Source organism: Anopheles cruzii, chromosome 3 (assembly GCF_943734635.1).
Source record: "Anopheles cruzii chromosome 3, idAnoCruzAS_RS32_06, whole genome shotgun sequence".
Lineage (NCBI taxonomy): Eukaryota > Metazoa > Arthropoda > Insecta > Diptera > Culicidae > Anopheles > Anopheles cruzii.
This window is the reverse complement of record NC_069145.1, coordinates 70,664,820-70,689,087: the sequence shown is the minus strand read 5'-3', so window position 1 is coordinate 70,689,087 and position 24,268 is coordinate 70,664,820. Positions and strand designations below refer to the sequence as shown.

The 24,268-nt window shown below is 51.0% G+C and overlaps 4 protein-coding genes across 4 annotated transcripts; 2 read left to right on the top strand and 2 right to left on the bottom strand.

The window, feature by feature from the left end:
- Window positions 1-1,660: 1,660 nt before the first annotated feature.
- Window positions 1,661-4,473, top strand: LOC128273675 (venom protease). Its single transcript, XM_053011699.1, has 5 exons — window positions 1,661-1,712; window positions 1,846-2,235; window positions 2,574-2,682; window positions 3,582-3,766; window positions 3,924-4,473. The coding sequence occupies exons 1-5, from the start codon at window positions 1,670-1,672 to the stop codon at window positions 4,343-4,345; spliced, it is 1,149 nt and encodes a 382-aa protein (XP_052867659.1). The 5' UTR covers window positions 1,661-1,669; the 3' UTR covers window positions 4,346-4,473.
- An 83-nt stretch (window positions 4,474-4,556) lies between these two features.
- Window positions 4,557-8,983, bottom strand: LOC128275181 (insulin-like peptide receptor). Its single transcript, XM_053013594.1, has 6 exons — window positions 8,649-8,983; window positions 7,584-7,728; window positions 7,440-7,520; window positions 7,207-7,375; window positions 6,996-7,116; window positions 4,557-6,927 (listed from the first exon to the last, which is right to left on the bottom strand). The coding sequence occupies exons 1-6, from the start codon at window positions 8,969-8,971 to the stop codon at window positions 4,557-4,559; spliced, it is 3,210 nt and encodes a 1,069-aa protein (XP_052869554.1). The 5' UTR covers window positions 8,972-8,983.
- A 955-nt stretch (window positions 8,984-9,938) lies between these two features.
- Window positions 9,939-19,890, bottom strand: LOC128270898 (rap guanine nucleotide exchange factor 2). The gene is made up of 5 exons (XM_053008323.1): window positions 19,885-19,890; window positions 18,859-19,047; window positions 14,690-18,782; window positions 14,265-14,618; window positions 9,939-10,071 (listed from the first exon to the last, which is right to left on the bottom strand). The coding sequence occupies exons 1-5, from the start codon at window positions 19,888-19,890 to the stop codon at window positions 9,992-9,994; spliced, it is 4,722 nt and encodes a 1,573-aa protein (XP_052864283.1). The 3' UTR covers window positions 9,939-9,991.
- On the top strand, window positions 19,553-22,294 carry LOC128275182 (uncharacterized). The gene is made up of 2 exons (XM_053013596.1): window positions 19,553-20,298; window positions 20,580-22,294. Exons 1-2 carry the CDS (start codon window positions 20,296-20,298, stop codon window positions 21,144-21,146), a joined length of 570 nt encoding a protein of 189 aa, XP_052869556.1. The 5' UTR covers window positions 19,553-20,295; the 3' UTR covers window positions 21,147-22,294.
- The last annotated feature ends 1,974 nt before the right edge of the window (window positions 22,295-24,268 follow it).

The window sequence follows — 24,268 nt, the reverse complement described above, 5'->3', positions numbered from 1 at the left end:
CGTCTAAGAATCAACACTCGAACAAAGATGGTAAGTCTAGTAGGGAACCCAATTCTTTGTCAATATCATCTATGGCGGCATCTTTTCTTTCAACACCACAAGCGATATATTAAGCTCATTGGAAGCCTGCTCTAATGCAAGACTTCCCATGCTAGTTGGCTATGGACCCGTGGAGCACTTCAAAAGTAAAGTGCGCTTTAGGGCGCGACAAAAGCTGCAGGAAAGTATCACAAATAGTTTTCATTTCGCTTTTAATGGGCTTCGGAACTGATGTACTTTTTAACCACTACTGTTGAGAGATTCTGTTTGTGTCGGTTGCGTAATCGAACGCGAGTGAGAGTAAAAAATAATGAAATCATTAGTGACGGGAGCATTTTTCTAGTTTCGCTGCCTGCTCTGGTCGATGTTTGCTACGATTTGCAGTTGTGAAGGCTGCACAATTTGGCGCGCCATTACACGTCCGCTAGATGCTAGATGACGTGCGGTACGGAAAATTGGAGTCAACGGCGCGACAATGCGATTTTCTCCCCAAGATAAGATGGTTCAATTCGCCATTGTGCACCTTCCAATTCGGCCACAAATAATTCGAATATGACAGCTTTCTGGTACTCTTCTCGGGTTCGTTAATTACGTACGATTGAATTTTAATTTGTGCTTGGGTTACTTGTAATTTGGTTGGATCACTCGTGTTTCCGACCCATTTTCCCCGACATCAATCACGCCAATGCCGAACGAATCCTTAAATGCTGCTAGTCTGTGGTCCGTAAAATTGTTTCGCAAACCGTGCATAATTTCATTCACAACTGGTTGATCGGTTTATCGTCTGTGACCATCGTCACAGTAAACAATTAAATTCTACCACCCTAAGCGTTGTGCAGAGCCGTAACAAAACCAACTGGTCAACTTTTCGCGTTTATGGTCCACATCCGTCCGATTAGAATCCGCGCATTGTGACCTTGCGACGGTTCGATCAATATGGATCATCTTGCGGTTGGTGCTGATCCGGAAAATACACCCGCAGCGCGCCCACCACAAGCACAGTCTGCCCGGGGTAACAATTAAATCCCGCACGATGGACAGACAAATTTTGACATTTTTTCCTATTTTTAAACACAATAATTTCTATTTTTTTATAGGCCTTCAGACTACACTATAATACGCAAAGGTGCTACACAATTCAAAGTTGAAAGTTTATCCATTTCATTCCAGCACTCTCTAAAAGATGAATTGGCAATAAAACGGCCAACGTACTCTCGCCGCAACGGGCCGCAGTTGGGCCGGAAAATAAGAGTGAAAATTCGCATCCAGCTCCACCCTCATCCGACGCGAGGGGGTCGTTATGTCGCTTATTGCTACACGGGTGGCTACCTCGCGACTGGTTCGCTGATTGACCGATTCACGGGTGCGCAGAATAACATGAACCCGGCGGTGGTCGGCGTCAGTTGGGATTTGGGTTCGCGACAGAACGTATGCAGATTCCGAGCCTCTGCTCTTGTTTTTTTTTCTCTATCCGTTGGTTTCGAATACTGACACCAACAGAAAATAGGCCATACTTTTTTGTCGGAAAAGTGAACGTGCGTGGGGAGAGTTGCAGAAATTTCGATAGTGATTGTGCTCATATCATAAACAGCCAGTAATGAAGTTCCTCCGCTGGCAAGTAACAGCCACGATGGCGGTTCTCTCCGCGCTGCTGTTCACGTGGTGCACCGATGGTAATGGGACGGATTCGTTGAATTTTGTACAAGGAATTGTTTGCTTTAAATTTCCGTTTAATTTCGACTATCTAAAGAATTGTCTAATCGCTGTTCGAATTCTTTCATCCTTCGCCGTCCTCTTCCGGTGCAGCACATTCGATAGTGGAAAGTGAAAGCCCGGGCAGCGCCACCGTGGCGGCCCGGTCGGTGCCTGCCGATGCTGCGGCCACAACGCGGGCTGCCGCGAGGGAATCGAAAGCCATGTACCGCGTCAGCTGTCCCGGGCTGAGCGAGTGTGTCCCGCTGGCCGACTGTCCCGAGCTGTTGCTGGAAGTGTCCCGCCAGTGCTACCGCGGGGACTTTTCGTTGTCGTGTGGCGTCAATGAGTTCGAACCGCACGTTTGCTGCCCGCGAGTGTCCAGCCCACCGTTCAACGACGCCCAATCGCAGATCGCCGCCGGCTGCGGCAAGAGCATCGTCCAAGGCGACTACTACAATGGGCTCGGTGCGTTCCCGTTCGTGGCACGCATCGGATTTAAAAGTAAGTTCTCGGGCGGGTGTTGGTTGGCGCGGTAGCGAAGGCCGCGTCGGGTTCCGTCAACGCTCTGGAATGGTCCACACTTTATGCTAATGAGGTGATCTTCAACCATGAAACGAGATGCGTTGATGGTGACCGATGTCTGCATCAATGGAACAATGCCACCCATAATTACGCGGGTGGGGTTTGGGTGGACCTTCCCTTTCGTTGAGCCTGACCTAGACGAACGGAACTAAACAAAAAAACCACAACAACTGCCGGGTGCCCATTGTGGTTACGGGTGCAGTACCGCATCCATTAATCGATTACTTTCCATATCTTTCGTCGTCCATCTGTCGCAGACACCAAAACGGGAGCGTTCATATTTCCCTGCTCCGGGTCCATCATTGCGCGGCAGATTGTCCTCACCTCGGCACACTGTGCACTGGCCAAAGCGGACAGCCATCGGTTGTAAGTATTTCGGAGATCGATTACCACGCGGTGGAAACTAAGCGCCTGTCCGTGTGTAGATGTCGCTGTTGACAGGCCGATGAGAGGCCGGGTTTTTCCGCGGCGGTTACCTAATCGTCCCGCTATTCAAAACCCCCCTTTCTGAGCTGTATAAATGTCGTGTTTTACCGTTTTTTTTAAATGATTTTGTGCTTGTTTTTCGCACCGGAGACAGTAACATGTGGAGCATTGTGTTGCGATGCAGATTTGTTTTTTGATGTGCTTCATATCTAACGGTTCGGTTTGCTTGTCGCAGCCGGTCCATTTTGTGATGTTTGAACAGTTTTTCCGGTAAACAGAGCTTTCACCGCATTTGCAAACGCGATTTTGCAATCCGCTGATGGCTCCGTATCCTGGTCGGAGTGACTCGTGGCCATGTTTTTCTCGTTCACCAGACTCACTTTTTATCACCTTCGAACAATGAGCCGATGACGGTTCTGACTTTTAAGTACATGGCCTACTACTTAATGACCGGCGAAATGCATTGTCTCGTGCTAATGCATTTTTATTATACTTCTCTTTATTTAAACTACTTTCTACATTTTTAATGACACTCGGGGGGAACTTGGTTCAAAGTGTAAAGCGAGTTATACTATTGTAGTAAACTCCTAACTTAATCACTATCAACGGCCTTCAGTTGATTTTGTCGTACACTAAATGAGGGTTATGAAAACTCGACCGCTAACGACATCATGGCTTGGCGTCATGATTATTCAACTGCAGCGGAAGCGGTTTGACATACCCCACAATAAACGCAACTTGCGTGGACCGGATCGGTTCCACTTGTTGTGGTCAGCGCATCTGTACGGAGTACGGCATCGTTCACCTAACGGCGCTTTGGTATCTCTCACACCTCACAGGTCGTCGGTGCGAATCGGAGACTACGATACACGCACCGATCCGGATTGCGGAAGTACCGGGTTCTGTGCGCCGGTGGCGATCAACCACGCCGTCAGCCAGATCATTGTCCATCCGGACTACATCGAGGGTCAATATCACCACGATATTGCTCTTTTGATTCTGCGCTCACCCATCAATTACACCGGTAAGTTCGCGTGACCCCGCCTGGAGCGTCACCGGTGGTTCTCATTAGCACATTGGATTCTTTGGATGCAAACGAATTCCCCTCCGCTCACCCCACTGACTGACCGTGAAAATTTCAAATGAAAACTCGAAGCGAATTGACCCTTTTTCTCCCCCAGTGGCCGCCCAACCGATCTGCCTGCACGCACGCAAACAAGACCTGACCGTTGGGCGCCGGGTGCAGATCATCGGCTGGGGCAAACTCTCCACCAGCGGAACAAAGTCACCGGAACTGCAGAGCCTCGAGGTACCGCTCACATCGTGGGACAAGTGTGTCCGGGCGTACGCCGCCACCGGCGCCCTCCAGTCTCCGCAATCGATCGACGGCGAGTGGATGTGTGCCGGTGGCGAGGGTCGCGATGCGTGCCACGGGTTCGGTGGTGCCCCGCTCATCGTGCGCGATCAAGGGCGCTACTCCCAGATCGGCATCATGTCGTTCGGGGCGGAAACGTGCGGTGCGCTCAACATGCCGAGCGTCTACACCTCGATGGCCCACTACGCCACGTGGATCGAGGCCAACTCCCCGAAGACGTTCGTGTGAAGCCGCGAACACTGCGATAGTTTTAAGCAAGTCCAGGCGATCTCCCGTTTTCGTTCATGTGATTGTGCGGCTTGCAACTTTGTTGAGTTTAAGTATCAAAAGCAAAAGCACACCACGACTGAGTTCGTGAGTGGACCTTCACCAAATAGAAATAAATTCGAATCACAACAAATCGACAACAAAGGCCTTTCCAAAAGTTTGGACTGAAATTTTATTTCAAGGAACAGTTCACGAACCCATCGTCCAGGTTCACCTGGTTGCCATCGTTCACCGCGAGCGGAATCTTATCGTCGTGCGCACCCCTTGACCGTTTCCGTTGCCACCAGAAGAACGCACCGGCCGCACCGATCCCGGCCACCAGCAGCACACCGAACGCAATTAACCCGTCCCTTAGGCCAGTGGTGGTGCCACGGTCGCGTTCCGGAACTTCTACTGCTAACACGCGCGCAAACATCCACTCCGACGGTGGTCCGGCACCGGCCAGCGAGATTGTTTGGGCCCGCAGTAGATACTCACCCGGGGTTACGTTTCTGAACGCGTACCGGTGCTGGCGAAGTTCGTGCTCCAACCGCGTAATGCAGTCCCAATGCTGGGCGGCACCACCAAGTGACTCGTTAACCGATTTCATCTCCACGTAGTACGCCACCGTCAGTCCGTTCGATTCGATCGGTTCCTCAAAGTGCATCACAATCTCTGGACCGCGAATAACGAACGAACCGACATCGCTTTCATTGAGGCCAACCGAAGCGTCCGCCAGGATATTCACCACCAGCTGGTCGTAGTGTGGCGAGGCGGCCGTCCGGTCAGAGTGCAAACTGTACGAACTGCACAGTGTGGCTCCGTTTTCGGTGGTGCAGGCGAAGAGCTGGAAAATGTAGTGCCGAAACGGTTGCAGTCCGGTCACCATGAACTCGTTGTTCGGGGCCGTGAAGCTTTGACTGTAGATACGATTGACAAACTCCTCGTCCGGGTTCACTTTGGCGTTGCGAACCGTTCGGTGATGGGCTCGCGGTGCTGGATTCTCCCTCGAAGCACGGCGCTGAAAGTTAAGCATCATTTTCTCGAACCCATTGCTCCGGTTCTTGGTGGTCTTCGACGTCCCATACCTTCCTCCACCCGTCTTCGGATGCAGTGCTCGTTTCTTACGCCGACCCCAATTGCGACCACCCTCGTCCACCTGGGGATTTTCGTTGAAAAACTCGTCCTCATCCGTTATCTCGTCCTCTTCCTCCTCGTCCTCACCCTCACCGTTCTCGTCGTCGTCCTCTTCGAGTTCTTCCAGCTCGCAGCAAAACTCTTTGCTACAGAGCGTCACACTTGCCGGCTCGCTCAGCTCGACCGCAACCGGTTCCAGTGGGTGCGTGCAGTAGTTCCGCTGATCGAGCCGTGTCCGATCGTCGGGCTGTACGAACACGTCCACGTGGTAGCGCGTTACCATTTCCCGTTCCGACGGCAACAGCTGCCAGCCGAGTGTGATCGTACTGTCGGATTTGCGCACCGTACGCACGCGCAACGGTGACGTGGGCCGATCTTTCTTCGTCGTAAACTCGTGCACATCCGACAGGCCCACCTCGTCGGTGGCACTGTTGATCGACTCGTTGAAGTACGTCCGAACGTAGAACGCGTACCGCGTGAACGGACGAAGGCGGGTCAGATTGAACGCGTAGTGTGCCCCGATCAAGGTGGCATTCTCGAGCGCAACGTAGCGCGATCGCCACCCAAACTTGGAGCAAACATCGCCACGACCGTCGTACGGGGACGTTTTGTTGGCGTTCGAGCGTATGTAGTAAATCAGATAACCGAGCAGTGCGTGCTGCTGCGGATTAGGGGCAGCGGCCACCTGCGGCAAGCTGCCTGCCTGGTACTTGGACCAGAAGATGGTTACATTGCGACTGGACAGGACGGCCGCCCGGGCAATGAAGGGCTTCACCAGGCACGCCTGCAGGTACCCGTTCGAGCCCCAGTCGATCGTATCGTTCGTTTGATCGTACTCGGTCACCGCGCGCAACCCAGCGATCGGCCCATTGCACAGCATCGGATTGTTGCGGAAGTACATGCCACGCGACACGATCTTCAGGGTGCGCTTTTCGTCCACGTTCCACAGCCGCTGCAGGTTGCTGTTTTCGTACACCATCAGCGAGAAGTTCGAGTTGTCCGTCGTGTAGAGACCGTGAATGATCTGCAGGTTGGTGAGAAAGTCGAGCGAGGCGATGTAACTCGACCGGAACACCTTCAGGATGCCCATGATCTCCTCGATCGCACCCAGCCCGACCTGCAGCTCCTGCATCAGGTTCGGGTGGTCCTCGCTGAGGCGAATGTGGAGCGTGCCGTTGATGATCGTGCAGCCGCGCAGCCGCTCCGCGTCCGACAGGTACATGATCTCCGCTCCGTCACACACCTTCGGGCAGCTCGGTTGACACTGGTAGCACCGGCGGACGCTGAAATCGGCCAGCTCCTCGTTCACGTTCGTTTCACTGTAACCGGCGGGACACTCAAGTACACACTCGTCCTCGTGCAGAAACCCATTGCGCTGGAGGCAGCTGGCGTGCGTAATGCAACGATTCGTCAGCCGAAAGCGGAACCTGCCGGGGGCGAAAAAGAACGTCACAAGTTGACGGGGGAGCGCGCTCCGCTCCTGCCGGTCACTCACCGTTCGGCGGAACATTCGTGAACGCAGCGGTTATCCTCCTTCCAGCCACGGCACACCCGGCACTCGGTAGCCGCGGTTCCGGTGCATCCTCCCAGACACTCCGGATGACACTTGATTTGTCCTGCGCGATCCATGTGCCAATAACAAACAATATTCCTTATTCAAATGCGACCAAAAAAAGACCGCCCAAAAAAAGTGGTGCTGAACGTACGGCTGAAGTTGTAACCATCGTAGAACCGCTGACAGCTTTCGCTTCCCCAGCAGTAGGGCCGCGGGCAGCCACGGCACACCTCCGCCTTGTTGCACGCCGTTTTCGGCGTTTCGAACGAGTTGGCCATCTTCGTCCCGTTCGCCAGGCCACCGATCTCGGACCAATCGATCTGGAACGAAACAAACGGTCAACCCAACTTCCCAACCGGAGTCTTGGCCATAGTCGTAGGTCACCGTATCCAAATGGCACAGCATCGGGCAGTGGAGCGAGAAGACGGCACCGCGCTGGATTGCGACCAAACTTTTCAGACCAATCTGTAGGGGAGGAGTTCGGAGTTGTTTAACAAACGCACGATCGCGAAAGGGACCGCATCGTACCTCGACCATGTTGGTCATGTAGTAGAACACCAGGGCGTACGGTCCCAGCAGCTGCTGGCCACGGATAACCATTAGGTTCGGGAACATCTGGCGCAGCGAGACGAGGTTGATGACGCGAAAGAATAGCATGTGTCCCGTGACCTCCCTGGTCGGTAGCCCAAAAACATGGAAGAGTAAAGAGTAGTACAAAATTGTGATCGACGAAGGATCTACAAAAGCTGAGTTTATTATCCCGTGATCAATTTGCTGACGCACACAAGACGGAGAAACTTACCCGGACCGGACTCAATTTCTCAACTAACGCCACGGAGCAATGGAACAAAGTGACGGACGTCGTTATCAAACATTTTGCTTTCATTTTCTATTACCAATTTGCAACATTTACAGCAAAAAAAAAACCTAGAGATTGTTACGCAAAAAACTATTCGAAAGCCACGGGTGCTGCACTGGTGGGCTGTTGGTGAATGATCGGACAGAAAGTGTCCGGCCAGAGGCTAGAGTGCTGCGGGCTCTCTACCGGTGAATTCGGTGTAGAGCAGTGCGTGCTGTCGAATATGCCCGTCGGCGGGAATCATGCGGGGATCTTGGAATCATGTCACTTCTATGTATCACATTTATTACTTAAAATCGATAAACACAAACCGTGCGTAACATAAGTAGAGTACATTTTGTATATCCAAGTCGCGTCTCTTGTAGGAAGCAAACTCTTATATAGCGTTCGAGAGTTGAATATATACGCTGCTCTAGATGCTCTTTGATGCCCTCTCTTTTCCGCCCTAATCTATGTACAGTTCTTCCTCCGTGTCTTGATGTGTGCCCTGGCGGTTCTGGGTGCACCGAACCGTCGACAAATAACACTAAATGACGAACTACTATACTACCGCTACGTAACCGCACACTTACACTATGTGGAAATCCTGGTGGAAAGTAGTCTCTACGCGACAGAAAGCTTCCTGTTGCCCGCTCCCCGATCGAGAGCGCACCACCCGGGAGGAGCATGTTTCTTGTGTCTTTCTTGGTGTCCGTGCAGCTCTCTGTGCAGTGCAGTGTAACCCGGCGGCTTACCTTAGATTTTTAAACACATATTTGTCAAACTCCGCGCTGGGGACCTTCTCGATCAGCACCATATGGAAGTAGCCATTGATGACGGTACAGTTTTCGATCAGCCACAGCCGTCGCAGGTCGTTCCGTATGTCGACATCCGTACAGTTCAGATCGTCCTCGGTGTCGGGCAAACTTGGTTTGGGGGCTTTCGTTGGACGACTGATGGCCGTGGAGACGTTGCCACCGTCCGCCAGTTGCAGGTGGTAGCAGCAACTGGCAAGCAAACAGATTACAAAACACCACTGAGCACGTGCCGATAACGGCATGCCGACGCCACGGATCATTCTCGATTCGCCGCCGTCTCAACCGATCACACCGGGTACACCTTCGGTACGGTATTGAACGAAGTGTGGCCACCGTGTCTCAGGATGCATCAGCATCTCTCGATCGCTACCAAACGAACGGGGCCACCCCGGGCCCAAGCGGTCGCGCGATCAATCGCTGTCACCTACTACTGTCACTCCCGCCGGCGCACCAGGGTGGTGGCCAATCGAGTCGATCAACAATTATGTCTAATTGAATTATTAGCTCCAACGATCGTGCCCCTGCGCGCTCTGGGCCGAAGAAGCCGTCCATAGACTCCCCCCGCCATACAGGTAGGTAGGGTAGAGGTCGGACGCTGCCTAAGGCCAACAAAACTGACCGCACACGACAACAATCAGCGCCATACGGACGCCGCCGCGGAGTGGCGTTGTGTGCAGACCGGGCCCCATGTTCCCGTCGAGCGGTCAGAAACCCAATCCAGCACCTTTTTGCGTCCGGTCCCCCTTTGATTGAAGTGTGTGCACGACGGAGGAGATTCTTGCGACAAGACGCGACGGCCGGCCGGCCACCGGAGCGTTTCTTCGTTTCCCGGGTGATCGCCACCAGTTGTTCTATCTGAACGATTGAAGTTGCGCCTTCGCCGTGGCATTTGCATTAATTTCAGTTTAATTTCACTCCTTTCGCGAAACGCTCAGTCTCTTCATAGTCATTTGCATTGATTCGAGTTGTTTGTTGCAGATTCTTGCTCTGTGGTCGATTCTTAACCTAGTTGTCTTGTTCACTTTGTTGAGTTGAGTCTTTGCTGCAGCACGACGGTTGGTCACTTTTTTGGGGCCCATTTCCTGCGCATTTGCAAATCATGATCGCTTGAGATTCGAGTCCGGTCATTCCGAAGCAAGCTGCTGCTTTCAAAAACCCTAAAGATCGATTATGCGATCATCAAATGTGTCGATTGCAATAAAATACCGCGCTGGGTGATCGCACATCGTAAGAGAGCGATCGTTAGAACAGTTCCTGTAATAATTCCCTTCTTAAACCTTTCAAAAGCGTGGCCCTCGCGATCGCGATATGTGATTGTGGTACGCCTGCGCGGAATACTGTCCGTAGGATGGTGTTCGGGCTGGAATTTTTAGGAGGTAAAAGAAAATGCTGATCAGTAAAACACACAGCGCGGTGTGAGGACAGTTTGCGTTTGCTTTGGCAATAGCGATTAGCCTCGCGATGTCGCTCACTAACTACTTAGAACGGCTACGCGACGCAGCTACGTACGTTTGAGGTTTCTAGCATGAAAGTAGTCTAATAAATTGCATCGGTTAAGTAGAGCATTTTCCCTTGGCGCATTTTAGTAGAGCTACTGTAGAACGATAATATTAATTCATTTCGATTCTGCGTTAGTTCTCCGTTGTGCCTTCCACACGACGGAGGGCTAATCCTTCCGCTATCCCTCCAATCGATACTACCGTAAAAAAATACCTTCACCACGAGCATGTTACGAATTAGAGAGCACAATTTGCTGTCCCTGTGAAGCCACAGAAAGAGTTTGCACTGCACAGCTTGGAAGATTCGAGATTAGACTTATCCGATTGTTATTCAATGTCTTTGGTTTACCGGCGGCCTTGCCGGCGAGGGTACGAGGTATACACTTAATCGTTAGCACGCTACTACCGCTCCGGCCACTGACAAGCCAGCACCATAGCAGAAGGCAGCACCAACGGCTGTAATAGGCTGTGGAAGGATGTAGAAGTGGCGCACCCCTTCCGTTGGCGTCGGCAGTTACGGTCACGACGGCAGAAGCACGACGAAGCAGGAGTTAGGTCAGCCGCGGCAGGCCGGGAGATTAGATTATCCTGCTGCCGCACACGTGAGAAGCCACACCAATCGAGAGAATGCTGAGGACGACGATGACCACCAGACACACCACACACCACACTAGTGACGGGCTCTACATAGGGGCTTAGCCACACAACATACAAACACTAGCGAGTCCTGGCACGCATGTTTGTTTGTTCTACAGCACTACAAAAGCAGAAGAAGTTAGAAACAAAATGAAGAAACAGAGCTGTGGTTAGTCCTTTTTGAATGTGTCAGATCGGCCACGGCGTTGGGGCTCACGGTATCGTTCGCAGCATGTTTGTTTCGCGGACGCAGCACGCTATTATGGTTCCCGGTTTGCCTTTCGGAACGAGTCTCACGCCCGGTTTATGTGTCATCGATCGGGAGAAAACAGAAAACTCTTCGACGTGTAAGGTAAGAAATGTGTGTGGATTTGCGGGTAAGACATATTATTATCAAGACAAAGTTTGAGTTGTGTACAATGGCTACACATGGTTCGCTTTTTCGCTGACAACGATTAACGGCAACACTTGCAGCTTACGCAGCTCAACGTGCATTCGTTTCATGGAGATCGGAGTGCAATTTCTATACCCCTGCCGGCTGATGTTTGCAGTAAATGGAAACCGTTTCTTGAGTTGCTTCGGTTATTGAAAAACTATTTGTCGAACCAGTGATTCGCAGGCTCACATACACGCACATGTAGAGGATTATTGGCCTTAGTGTATAGTAGGATAGTAGGTCGATCGCTTCCGAATGGACCACGATCGCGGGTGGTGGTATATAGGAAAAATGATCATTATTATAAGGTGGCGATCGGGCAGTAAAATACTTATCAAACACGTTCGCATCAATCGTTAAACCCGTATCACGGAGCCAATGCGCTTCAAGCCTGAATCCATCATTCCATCATCTAATGTTTATGCTTTTATCATCCTCGCACCACCCTTCCGATAGCTACATTTTTTGCTGGTCACTGATTTTTGAATGATTATTTTATAACCTCGGACCTGCGCTTCGCTGCGCTAACCATTCCAAATGGTTTGATTGGATTTTACCGAATACAAATGCACAGCAACGTTTTATTAATTTGATTTTTAAGCCCTTATTTGATTTGTGGTCACAGCGATCTCTGTGTCAGATCTGTGGTGATGCAACAATGTGCAAGTCTTTGTGGGAATCGGCCATAGAGTGAGAGTAAGCAAACGCTGTCTACAACAATATCGATAACGTCAACGGTCCTTCCCGTTGACCCGGATTCGGTGCAGTGTATATTACTGCTAATGTGCTCCCAGTTCAGACTGCTCAAGGCAGTGGTAAAAATGAGTTTGTTAGCTGCCAGGACGAGGACCTTACAGAGTTTACTTATCGCTAGCTTCTTGGACGAAAGAGGTTGGTGCATTTAACTGTTACATGTACTCAGCAAAGTGAAGTGGTTACTTTTTAAAAGCAAGCGGGAATAAGAAAAGCGAATCGAATCGTGAAAAGCTCATGTTAAGATAATGGTTTTTTAAATATACCTTTAAAAAAAATATCGCAATTTTGTCTTTGTTTTGTGAACCAATAAAGGGACTGCACAATTGATCGTATCAAGATGATAACGTTATATGAATTGGTCATTGGTCGTTGGAGTGTGCCATTTAAAAGCTAGATTACGACGATAATTATTACACGTTACATATTGTATCCTTTGGGTTGTATGTTCTCCTACTTTTCGTCACATTAAACAATCAAGTTTTATCATCTCTGTTAACACACATCCAGACACACACATTCATATAGTGGTTATATATGCAAGTAGGAGAGCCAACGTTACAATATTGTGTGCATTACGCGCCACTCTAACAGTTTTACTCCTTTCCGGGCGGGGGAAAGGACTCCTTGCCGAGGTCAAATATATATATGTCTGAGGTTTTCTCCCTGATGGAATGCTGGGTGGACAGTGTTTGGACCGAGTGGGGGTTCATTGTAGCCCTCTTTATCGGGGCACATATCAAAATATTATTATTATTTGCTTTTCCGCGCTCTTTTTGCTATCAGTCTTGGGGATGGAAACAAGTTTTATCTTCTTTCGGGCACCAGAGGTTTGCGTATGTTGAGTAGTAAGGGCTATAAGTGCTATCAAAGCGCATCGTATCTATCGCGTTTTTCGTCTATTACTGTTGTCATGGAAATGATTTAACGGTAAGTAGGTTAGAAAAAGCTTAGCAAAAGGAACACACATTGGAGCGATATGTAGAAACATCTCTAAAAGAGGATCCTAATCATTAATTGTATCAGTATAAAACAAACTACTCTTGCCTGATAATCTAGAGGGGCAGAAGAAGTGCTAAGTTGGTTTTCAAAAGCGAAAACAGGTCTTGTTCTATAAAAATTGGTTCCTGCTTTGGTCGCCTTTTGCGAAGAAGATCGTTTATATTTCCCTGTTTTACGTGTTTTTCTCCTCTGCTTCATTTAAACATCCATCTAAACATCAATATGATCATGTTAACAACGATATACCATCAAATACTTTTAACGATATCTTTTACTGGGCGCCGCTGTGTGTACGAGAGTATCAGCATAAAGGGTCGCACAATTCGTGTAACGCGTGTATTGTGCATTTGCTCTTCAGTATTCATTAAATTCGCTGTACACCCGCCACAGCACGTGGCTGCGTGCGTGGCTTCTACGTAGTTGTAGAATATGGTCGCGCCTCGACCATCGACCCATAGACAGTGCTGCCGCCTAAACTTCCGTCGATATTGTTTCCAAGCAGTCCGTTTCAACGGATTCATTCGCTTCATCGTTCGGATCTGCAAGTACCACAAATGATCGTAACGATCCGAAACGATCAAGATCAGGTCAGTTGTTCGAGCGAACACCATTATGATCGGTGACATGCACAAAGGATTGGAACACTTTACAACTCAAGTGGATGAAAAAAAACATAAAACGGTTCCCGGTGATGGTTCCCCACGAATTGCGTCCCATTAACACCACCATTGCAGTTGCATGCAAATTAATGGATGAAATTAATGATAAACACAAAACCATCGAAATCATATCAAATCACGAAAACATGCATCGTTTCACAACGAGGATGCAAATGTTCGTGTAACTGAAACCTGATACTTGTGGTTGAATAAAAAAAACAACAAAAAGGCTGTCAAAATCATTCATAAAAAATCATAACACGTCTGAACGTAAAACACAAGGGTTCTTTTTTCCCAATGGACAACATCACATTCAAATTGAAAGGCAAACATCGGTCAACAATAACGATACCACCGATAACACGTTCCGAACGAAACAATCATGCTTTTGGGAGGATTTTGGGGTTTTAAGATAGTAAGAAAGCGGGGAGGACCTTTCAGCAGTGGTCAGCTGCAAAACTAGGGTGCTAACGAAACGGGGATGGCAACTACTACTTCTAAAACCGCCAGAAATAAAGAGTATTCTACGGGCACGGGGTGAGTTAGGTTGTAGAAGCGCAATACTCACCGGAAGCGGAACTGCTGAGCACGGTAACGGAGCTACTTTCGGCCGACAGATCTATGCTCGGCGGTGGCAATGGCGGTGGCACATCAACCGGCACCTCGTGTATCCGCGCCGGGATGGCCGGTGGCAGACTGTTGCCCACGGAACCGCCCACGGTCGCCACGTTGTTACCGGCCGCCGCCGGATTGTACATCGGGGACATTGCATTCACGGCCGGCGCCACGTAGTTCGGTGTGATGGGAGAAATCCCGACGGCCGCAATGATGCGCGAGGATGAGCCGAAGTTTTGATGGGGCGTCGGGTACGGTGGCGGAATGGTTGTACTGTTGCTGGTGATTCGCCGGTGAGCGGTTTGAGCTGCCGGAAAAGCGGATCGCGTTGATTAATGAATTTGAAAATTTTCACAGAAACACAAAAGCCAAACTCACCATAGTTTGGTGGACTCCGGAAGGAAGTACTCTCCGGCGGCAGCTCCATCGGTGGCGGTATCTGACTAGGTGCATCGACGGAACTCTCCAGTATCCGGCTGGCCATGACGGGACGGCCGTTCGGGTACATCGACATGGTGGTGCTGTAGTTCGGTGGTGTCGGCAACATGCCCGCGAGGTGATGGCCTCCCGGTGTTCCGCCACCGGCACCGGCACCCGAAACGATTCCACCTCCGGGTGGGCCACCACCTCCCGTTGCCATCGAGTATCCTCCGCCGCTTGTCGCAACGTGACTGGGCGGTGGATACTGCGGTGGTCCCATCAGGCCAGTCGGCGGAGTTCCACTACCCGTTGACCCCACCCCACCTGGGCAGCAATGGCCCGGTGACGATTGCGAGGGACTGATCGTGAGGCCAGTTCCGTGATGAAGATATGCCGTCGGCGGATGGTGAAAGTGAGACAGTGTGCTATGGTGAGCGGCCGCCAGGGAGGCATGATGCGGTTGCTGCTGCGGGTGCTGCTGATGATGGTGATGGTGGTGGTGACCGTGATGAAGGATGCCACCGCCCAGCGGTCCCGGTAGCACCACCGAGCCACCGCCCACCGACGGATGCCGCGGTTGGTGGGGTCGCGTCTTCGTTTGCTCCGACAGGGACAGTAGCTTCTTCACGGCTTGTGGTGAAGCGGCTCCAAACTTTGGCGCCCCACTGTTACTGCTACTGGCACTCCCGATCGACAGACTGCTCATGCCAAGCCCCAGCGCACCCTTGCGGCCTTCTCCGCTCGTTGAGCTCGTGCTCGATGTGGTCGACAGCGTCGGCGAAGGGTAACGTTTGCGAACCTGCACCGTGTTCGGTGTGGTGCCACCCTGCGCCTCGCACTCCAGCGATAGCCGGTGCAGTTCGTCCTCGTCCGTCGTCACTTTCATGTTGTTCAGGTACGCCTTGACACGCCGCACCATCTGGGCCTCTTCGAACATCTTCTTCGAGTTGGGGGCCGCGGTCGACTTTTTCCTCCGTTTCACCGTCTGCTGGCTGTGCAGGAACGTGGCCGAAGAGCCGGGCGGTGGTGGCGGCGGTACGGGCGCGAGCAATCCGCCACCGCCACCCGAGGGCACCGACATCTGGTTGAGGGCGAGCATGGCCGAACTGGGCGGTTGGCACTTGTACTCGAGCATCGTCAGGATGTCGTACGGAGAGTTGCACATGTACAGCAGCGTGCGAATCTCCTTCGAGATCATGCGCAGCTTCTCGAAGTTGATCAGGCTGTCGATCTTTGTGTCGTTGCCGAGATGGATGAAGGTAAGATCCTTCTTTACGACCGGGTAGAACGGGATGACCGGTTGCTGGGCGTTCAGCTCGGTCTGGATCAGCTGCCGGTACTTGGACATGTTGCGCGACGGGTCCATCAGATCCTGCAGATCGTTGAACAGCTTCTGGTACTTTGACGGGAGCTTTTCCCACGTTTGACGCAACCGCGAGACGGCCGCATGGCCCAGCCCACTGACGATCGCAAAGAGACTGTTAAAATTCTTGCACTCCTTGCAGTGCCGCGCGATCTTGATGAACTGCTTGATGATCTTGCACCGGCGCATCATGTTGTGCTCGCTGCACACTTCCGTCACCACCCAGAACATTTCGCGGTTCACCAGCTCCGCGAAGCGCACCAGCATCGGCTTGCCGTACCGGCTCTTCAGATTGAACAGATCGTCCACGTACTCCGTTGACTCGATCTGTCGAAAGATCGAAAAATCCTGCAGTGTCAGCTGTATGGCCAGCTCGTTCGCGTTCAGCTGCAGAAAGTGGACGGCACTTTCGCGGATAAGCTCCGGTGCCACGTCATCCGGCACGAGCGTCTCCGTGATGCCGTTCGTCTTCAGATAGTACCGCGAGCTGAGTCCGATCCGCTCCGCCAGATTCTGCAGCTGATCCGGCAACCGGCGCTGCTTGATCATGCCCCCTTCGCCGACACTCACTTCGCACAGCGAAAAGTTCGAGCTCGGATCGTGGATTCCAAACTCCTGGAGCGCCAGCATCACCACCTCGTGGGCCGTCGTCTCCTTGTGCACCAGCAGGTACTTGCACGTTTGGTCCGACTTGTACACCTTCAGTATGTGCTCGGGGAAATCGCTCGCACCGCGCATCTCCTCGTAGTACAGCATTCCTGCACCCTTCATCGGGATGATCGCCTCGGTGGATTGGGCTTTCGCCGGTGTGCACGGACTTTCGCGGAGATCCGGGTTGCTCTGGTAGGTGGTCCCTGCTGCAGCCGATCCCGTCGTCGCCGTGGTGGTCGTGCCCGTCGGTGCCGTGTCGTCCGAATCGGCCGTCGTTATCGAGGAAGTTGAGATGGAGGACGCCTGGGAGGAAAAGCTTACACTGATCCCGGACGATTGGTCACTACCGTCGCAGTTGCTGCCACTGCTTCCACCGCTGTTACTGTTGCCGTTGGTGGTGGCTGTCATCGTTCCTGCGGCGCTGCTATTGTTGTTGTTGTTGTTGATGCTATCATCCTGGAAGACACTATTCTTTGGCAGTAGATTCATGCGGATCAGCGCCTTCTGGAGTCGTTTCTTTCCCCCGAGCGTCATAAAGCTTCCGCCGCCACCACTCTTGTTGTTGTTCATGTGCATCGACGATGACGTGGTCGAAGCGCCGGAATCCTTCCGCCCGTACTCGATGTCCCGCACCGGCAGGGGCATCAAAAACTGATGACCGGCCGACAGCAAGCCTCCCGCTTTGTCGACCAAATCGAGCGATTTTTGGGACTGCAAAAGATCCGCCGCTCGCAGCCCTTTCTTCAGATCGAGCTTCAGTTTGCCCGCATCGCCGCTACCGTCGGCACTCGCGAGCATTGCCTTGAACGCCCACAGGTTGCTCTTGACCGTGATGCTGAGGTGGGTGGTGCCCCGCAGTAGCTCGAGTGCCCGCACGCACGTCACGTGCTCGAAGCTCTGCCCGTTCACATCCAGTATCTGATCGCCCCGCTTCAGACCCGCATCGTAGGCTTTCGTTTTCGGCTCGACCCGCGTAATAAAGATGCCACCCGGGCCGCCGGAGATTTGAAAGTTTAAATCCTCGTCCCGCGAACTGCGCGCCAACGTTACGTTGCGCTCGCGTGCATTGTGCTGCGCGTACACGTGCAACAGTCGCAGCTGCTCGAGCATGTTCCGCTTTTCCAGGGCCGATTCGAAGATTTCCAAAAACTCCATCATCTGCGGATCGGTATCGAAGTCGGTGAAGTGGTTGTTCACCCACAGCAGGACGACGCGTGTGACGCGATCGCACAGATCGCTTGCCGAGGGCGACGACGGGGGTGCCCCGAGCAAGGCAGAAACGTGAGCCAGCGTTGATGAAGCCGCTCCGTCGACGAAATCATTTCCCTGCGCCCCTTCCAGCTCGTGCGCGCCTCCACCGTCAACGTTGAACCACTTGAGCAGCTGCTTGGATATCTCCATCGGGTTGCTGATAAACGTGCGGCATGTGAGAAGGAAGTCCTCCACGTAATTCGGATCGGTTTGTGTGGTGTCCTCGACCAGTTGGTGCATCAGCCGTTCCACCGTTCCCCGAATCACGACGTAGCCCTTCCGGGACCCATTCTCGCCCGTGCTGTTCCGCAGCTCGGTCACCATCACGACCTGGCCGTCTTCCTCGATCTTGCGAATGTTGTCCTCGCCCTGGTGCTGTATCCGGTAGTAGTCGGTTTGGGTGATGCAAACGAACTGACAATCGTCGCACTTCGTCCGCATCACTCCCCGATGGTATAGTTTGTCCATCGTGGGCATGATGCCAAAGCTGTCGCCGTAGTGCAGATACTCGACCTCCCCGGTGGCGCTGTGTTCGATCTCCACGTGCCCGTTGATCAGTACGCTCCACGAGTCCAGCTCTTCGCCATCGTTCATGACGACGGTGCCGGCCTTCTCAACCACCGCAAACACCATCACTGAGCAGAGGGCTCGTCGCACCGCGAACGTCATGTTGGTGAAGGCTTTCAGCTTTTGAGTGAACTCCAGCAACACCTCGATATCGTCCACCGTCCGATCGCTGGGATCTTTTTCGAGGCATTCTCGCACGGTGTCCCGGACACTTAAACTCTGTGCCGAAAAGGGAAGAGTCGGTATTAAAACATTCAAATTTCCGCATAGAGGATCAGAACAAAGTTCCACTTACATCGATACTTTCAGCAATGTCTTCCTCGTCGGAATCGACCACGGACTCGACCAGCCCCGACAGGTCCACCTCATCCGAGTCGAGCGAAGAGCTTGTAACCGACGTCATGGTGTCAGCCTGGCTGGTATCACTCGAGTGTGACAAACGATTACCTTTGTCATACAATTCCGGGTAAATGTTCGTCGTCAACTATTAGGGCGAGAAAAACGTAGAAAACGAAATAAATTACACAAATGTAAAAATGGGGAATACACCTTAACGGTCTTTTTGAAATGCGACTGTCATCGATGCCGCTGTAAACATAGTTTTTTTTAGTACAATTTAGAACAACGCACTTCTCCTTCTCACTTGTACCAAAAAAGCGCTCTCTCATTTTGTTGCGGTTCGTCGCGCTCAAAGCGAAAATCCAAATTAATTTTTCGTATGAATCCTAAAGCAAATGTTTAATTTTCGTAAGAATCCTAAAGCAAATGTTTAATTTTCGTAAGAATCTTCGCCAAGTTTAGTTTTCCGTATGAAACCGCGATCTGTCAAACAATGCTCTTCCGCGAGAGAGAGACCGATAGAGTTAGAGAGAGAAAAGAGTTTTGCCAAAGGCGCGCACGCTCTCGTACGTCACCGCGGTGTGTTTGGTGCTGTTTTTTCGCTCCACTATCCGACGGAACATTCCCAGGTCGAAACAGCTTGCACAATAAACCGTTCCTAGCAGCAAAGATTTCCCGTGTTTTGCGGTGGAAAAGTGACTGTTGAATTACACAACGAATGCCAATCAGTAATCGGCCATCGCCCGTGTGTCGTGTCGAGTCGTGTGAAGAGAGAATCAATATGGTGTTTTGCTAGCTTTCTGCAGACAGTAAAATACAAAACATCCGCCCAGCAGGAAGTCGGTGCCGCTACCACCACCACCCGTTGGTTGCGGCCACAAATATATGCAAAGGCACGTTCTTGAACAGACATCCGGAAAATCCAGCCGCCGACAGGGAACCCAGCTGGTGGCTGTGGGCATTTGAGTCCTAAAAGTTTAACCTTCATCTGTTGATGCTTCTGCGGGGCACCGAACCAAAATACGCTACGTACTGTGCCTTTTTTGGTGGCCGTCTCGAAAAGCCAACCAGCAGACCAGATTGACTGACCGGAAAGGGTCTAAATCTAGGAACCAGTGCTTTTGAAGAAAGGTGGTGGTGTTGTGTTGTTAGTTGCGACGTAGCAACACCGTGGTTACGCTTCGCCAGGGCACTATAGCGACGCACAATAGTCAAAGCAACCAAGCAAGCAAACCGCCCTTCACAGCCGAAGGGACAACCATTGACGCAGCATAACAAAAAGCGGCAGTGTCCCGGAGCAGACTGACCGCAACAGTACCGCGCGACCGGAGTGTGTTTGGCGAAACGAAACACATTACAGTGAGCGCTCCAACGTTTTCTTGTCCGCCACAACATGGTAAGAGGGTCATGGTCATCGCCCGCACCCGCGGGATGCGGTTTTCGGTTCCGAAATGTTAACCATTCCTGCTTTCACCGTGACGCGCGTGTGGCGTCATTGAGAATGTTTGCCGTTTGCTGTTGAAACAGAGGGCTCCCCCTAAGCTTCTGCTTCGGTGGCCAAACATGTTCTTTCCTGTCACGTTCGGTGAAGGTTAACACTTTCGCCAAAAACGCAATGGCTGCTATGAGCGAAACTGTATATGACCTTTAACCAAACTACCGTTTCTCGCCCCGCAGGCATCCGGATCCGTGTCCGTTTCCACAGGAACCAAAACCACCAACAAGACCGGTGGCACCGCAGGCACGGTTGCGACCGGCGGGGCTGCGGGTCGCAAAAAGTCCGGCCCCAAGTTCGAGCTGTCCGACGAGCAGCGGCAGGACATTAAGGAAGCGTTCGACCTGTTCGACTCCGAGGGAACGGGCATGATCGACACCAAGGAGCTCAAGGTGGCGATCCGGGCCCTCGGGTTCGAGCCGAAGAAGGAGGAAATCAAACGGATGATCGCCGAAATCGACAAGGACGGTTCGGGCAAGATCTCGTTCGACGACTTTCTGCAGCTCATGACGGTCAAGATGGCGGAAAAGGACTCGAAGGAGGAGATTCTGAAGGCGTTCCGACTGTTCGACGACGACGAAACGGGCACGATCTCGTTCAAAAACCTGAAGCGGGTCGCAAAGGAGCTGGGTGAAAATTTGACCGACGAAGAGCTGCAGGAGATGATCGATGAAGCGGACCGGGACGGAGACGGCGAAGTGAACCAGGAAGAGTTTTTGCGAATCATGAAGAAAACGAGTCTCTACTAAAGCGAGAGCCGCCATGCGTGCTTTACTGTAATTATTTTTTTAAGGAACCTATCTGTTCAAGTGATTGATTTACCAGTGGAACGATCGCATTTGATGTGAGGCAAAGTACGAGTCGGATTATCGCGATAGGGCATCTTGTGAGGTTTGATAAAGTTCCGTAAAGTATTCCTATTTGGACTGCAGAATCCGCCAAATTTGCATTTAAACCTCTTCCGCCAACACGATGAAGTCATTCCTTGCGGATTTATTCAGCAAACACAACAAACATCTGCCTCACTTGGCGGCAGGAGATGGATGAAGCAGACGTAAGGGTTAATTTGATAAGAAACGGTCTGAATCGAATCTAGTACAGGCATGCTCCATTTCCGCTCGAAGACAAAACGCTGATAATCCAAACAATACTAAGCATTAAAAAATTGCCAAAAAGCAACCCAAAAGTACGGTGAATCATTCCATCACGCTGCTGCTGGTTCGAGAGAAACCGATCCGATTTCTTATTATCAGCGGCCTGTCGCCGGACTTTGCATTAGAAGAAGTAGATTTATTTCGCCAAACCTTTACCGGGACACAGCACATTGAGGGGAGGAATTTTTACTCAAACTTAGGCACAAGTTGGTGGCCCATGGTTGCGGGAGTTTTGGAGGGTACGCTTTAGGCCACTCTCCTTTTACGTATCGAACGACTCGCTCTCTCTGTACGCGGGTACCTGTTCTCTCGTAGTGCTTTGCCTTTTTACCGTGGGTCATCGTTGCACCGCCTGCAAGTGCTTATGCTAATGATACGGAGATGGTGCAAAAGCTAGGAAAGCGCCAGCGATCAGCAGCGCTCGAAAGAGGGAAGACACGCAAAACAAGGGCGCGGCCACAGTATCGCCAAGTTTGGAACTTTTTACGATTAACCACCCGCGCCAGTCGCTGCCGTTCTGTAGTATGAGTTAAATGTAACGATAAAAATTACACGAATAAAAACGTAATCACGGTACGGAGCGCGTGTTGGCCAACAACAAACAGTTTGGGAACTAGACACGCACGCAGCATTACGATGGCGGCACCAGCCGGAAGCGAGTGGATTGCGTGAGCGAACGAACAGGAAATTTTGCGGCCGAAACGATTTAATGAATATCAAAATATAGATATATTTTTCTTCGACACATGTTGCCTTCTAATTTGAGCGTCCGTGCTTTAGGGACCGTACCCGTTTCTAGTACAGTTATGGCGGCATCCCGGAAGCAACCATAAGGCAGCTCTGATTGCTACTACCCGTTGGAGTACTCACACACACACCGGAATGTCGGAAAATTGTGCTGAAAATGGGCTGTTTCCTATCGATCCAAAGGGGGCCACCAGCCAGCAAAAATACCAAAACGTTTGATGTGGCTTCTGGTAAAAATAGAAACCCGACGAAGCATATGAGCATCATTCGCAAAAGAGTGATGGTTGAAGATTTTCACCAGCGAACGAGATAAGCCCCATACCAATGCATGGGTCACACTCCGGGACAAGACTTTTGCAGGACATGGAAGACGATTTTTAGTGCGTTCGGATCGTTTCCATCCTCTCTAATCGAAAATCCGATGGAATGTTCCCATGCTGCTTCTTAACTGCACTTTGCCAATCAATCTGAGAAGTTACATGTTAAACCAGCTGACCGTAAAACATGCTTAGCCGGCAGCGAAGGCAGGAATTAAAATGCATCTGGGCCCTTTCATGGAACAATCAGCACGAGCAAAGTATCTGCATTTTTCATCGCGCTGCAGCTATAGGTGAGATGTGAATTAATAATTAGTCATGGCCTGGAAGCGTATTGCGTAAAATGATTTCAATTCGACGCCACACGCCAACAGCCAGCAGCATGCCATATATTGGAATGTCGTGTGGATCAGGAGCCACGTGAAGTCACGTTGAATAGTGAATTAATGATTGGAATGGAAAATTTCAAAACTGTTCGATGGATCTCTGACGATTTAATCCATGAGTCAATTAATTGATATCTAAAATAATTGACCACAGAATAAGAGGCTGCTGCTTAGAATGTGTGAAGGTTTTTACATAATTATAGTTGTTGGACTACCTTTGGAACATTTCATTAAATTAAAAAAAAACCTCAAAAAACAGAATGTTTTATCACAATACCTCATTTAAAGTGCTTCACCAGCACGCGGAACTGGAACGTGACGCATTCTTCTCGGGAAGCAATTACGTCAAATGTGGTCTGTTTCACGTCGTGCCGGTATCTTCGAAAAATAGACCCACCAGCAACAAAAAAAAACGACCACAAACCGAAGATTCATTAACCGGGCGCGCGACCTGCCGCTCATCATAAAGAAGGAACCCACTTCACAATCTCAAGACGGAGCGCGCGCGGCCACTGATGAAACGGTGCCCCTTCTTATCGAGGAGCAGGAATGCTCGTTTCATTTTTTATACCACATTCGCCTTCTTTAAACCACACACACGGTTTTCCACCAGAGTTCCAGTGTGTTACGTGGAATCGGCGGAAAAAGAAAATCTGCCCCTTCCCGGCCAGATACGTGCATGCATTAAAAGCTTCGATAAAGCAGACTCGATCGTCTCTCGGCGTGGCCTCTCGCGGCCATCGTAAAAATAAAACAGAAACCACTTATGTGGAGGGAAGGAAAAACTCCGCCATTTTTAGGTTTCTGGTGGTTCGAGAGTGAGTTTTTTCTTATCCAGACATTCCACACACAGAAATGTATAACAATTTTTTTATGAGCCACAAATCATGCGGCAGATTTGATGCGCGGTACCAGCATTAAGAGAGACAGTGCAAGAGAACCTGGAACTACCATGAAAGAGCCTCGTTTTTGGTGGCCCAGCTTGATAGAGATCGCTTCAAGACTAGTGCCCCAAATACACCAAAAAGTTACGCAACCATTTTGTGCCTCCCGAAAGTTAGCTTTGCGTGTGAAATGCCATCAACACGATCCGGGTGAAAGTGTGTGCTCGAAAAAAAAGTTGTCCCTTTTATTGCACACTTCAAACAAACGACTTGACATCGCTAAATGGCGGCCGCCGGTGGCCTCTAGTGAGCTTCACACGCCCGGTACGCCAAAAAGTGTGCAGTCAGTCAGTCGTGTCGGCTTCGGAACATTTCCCAAGTCC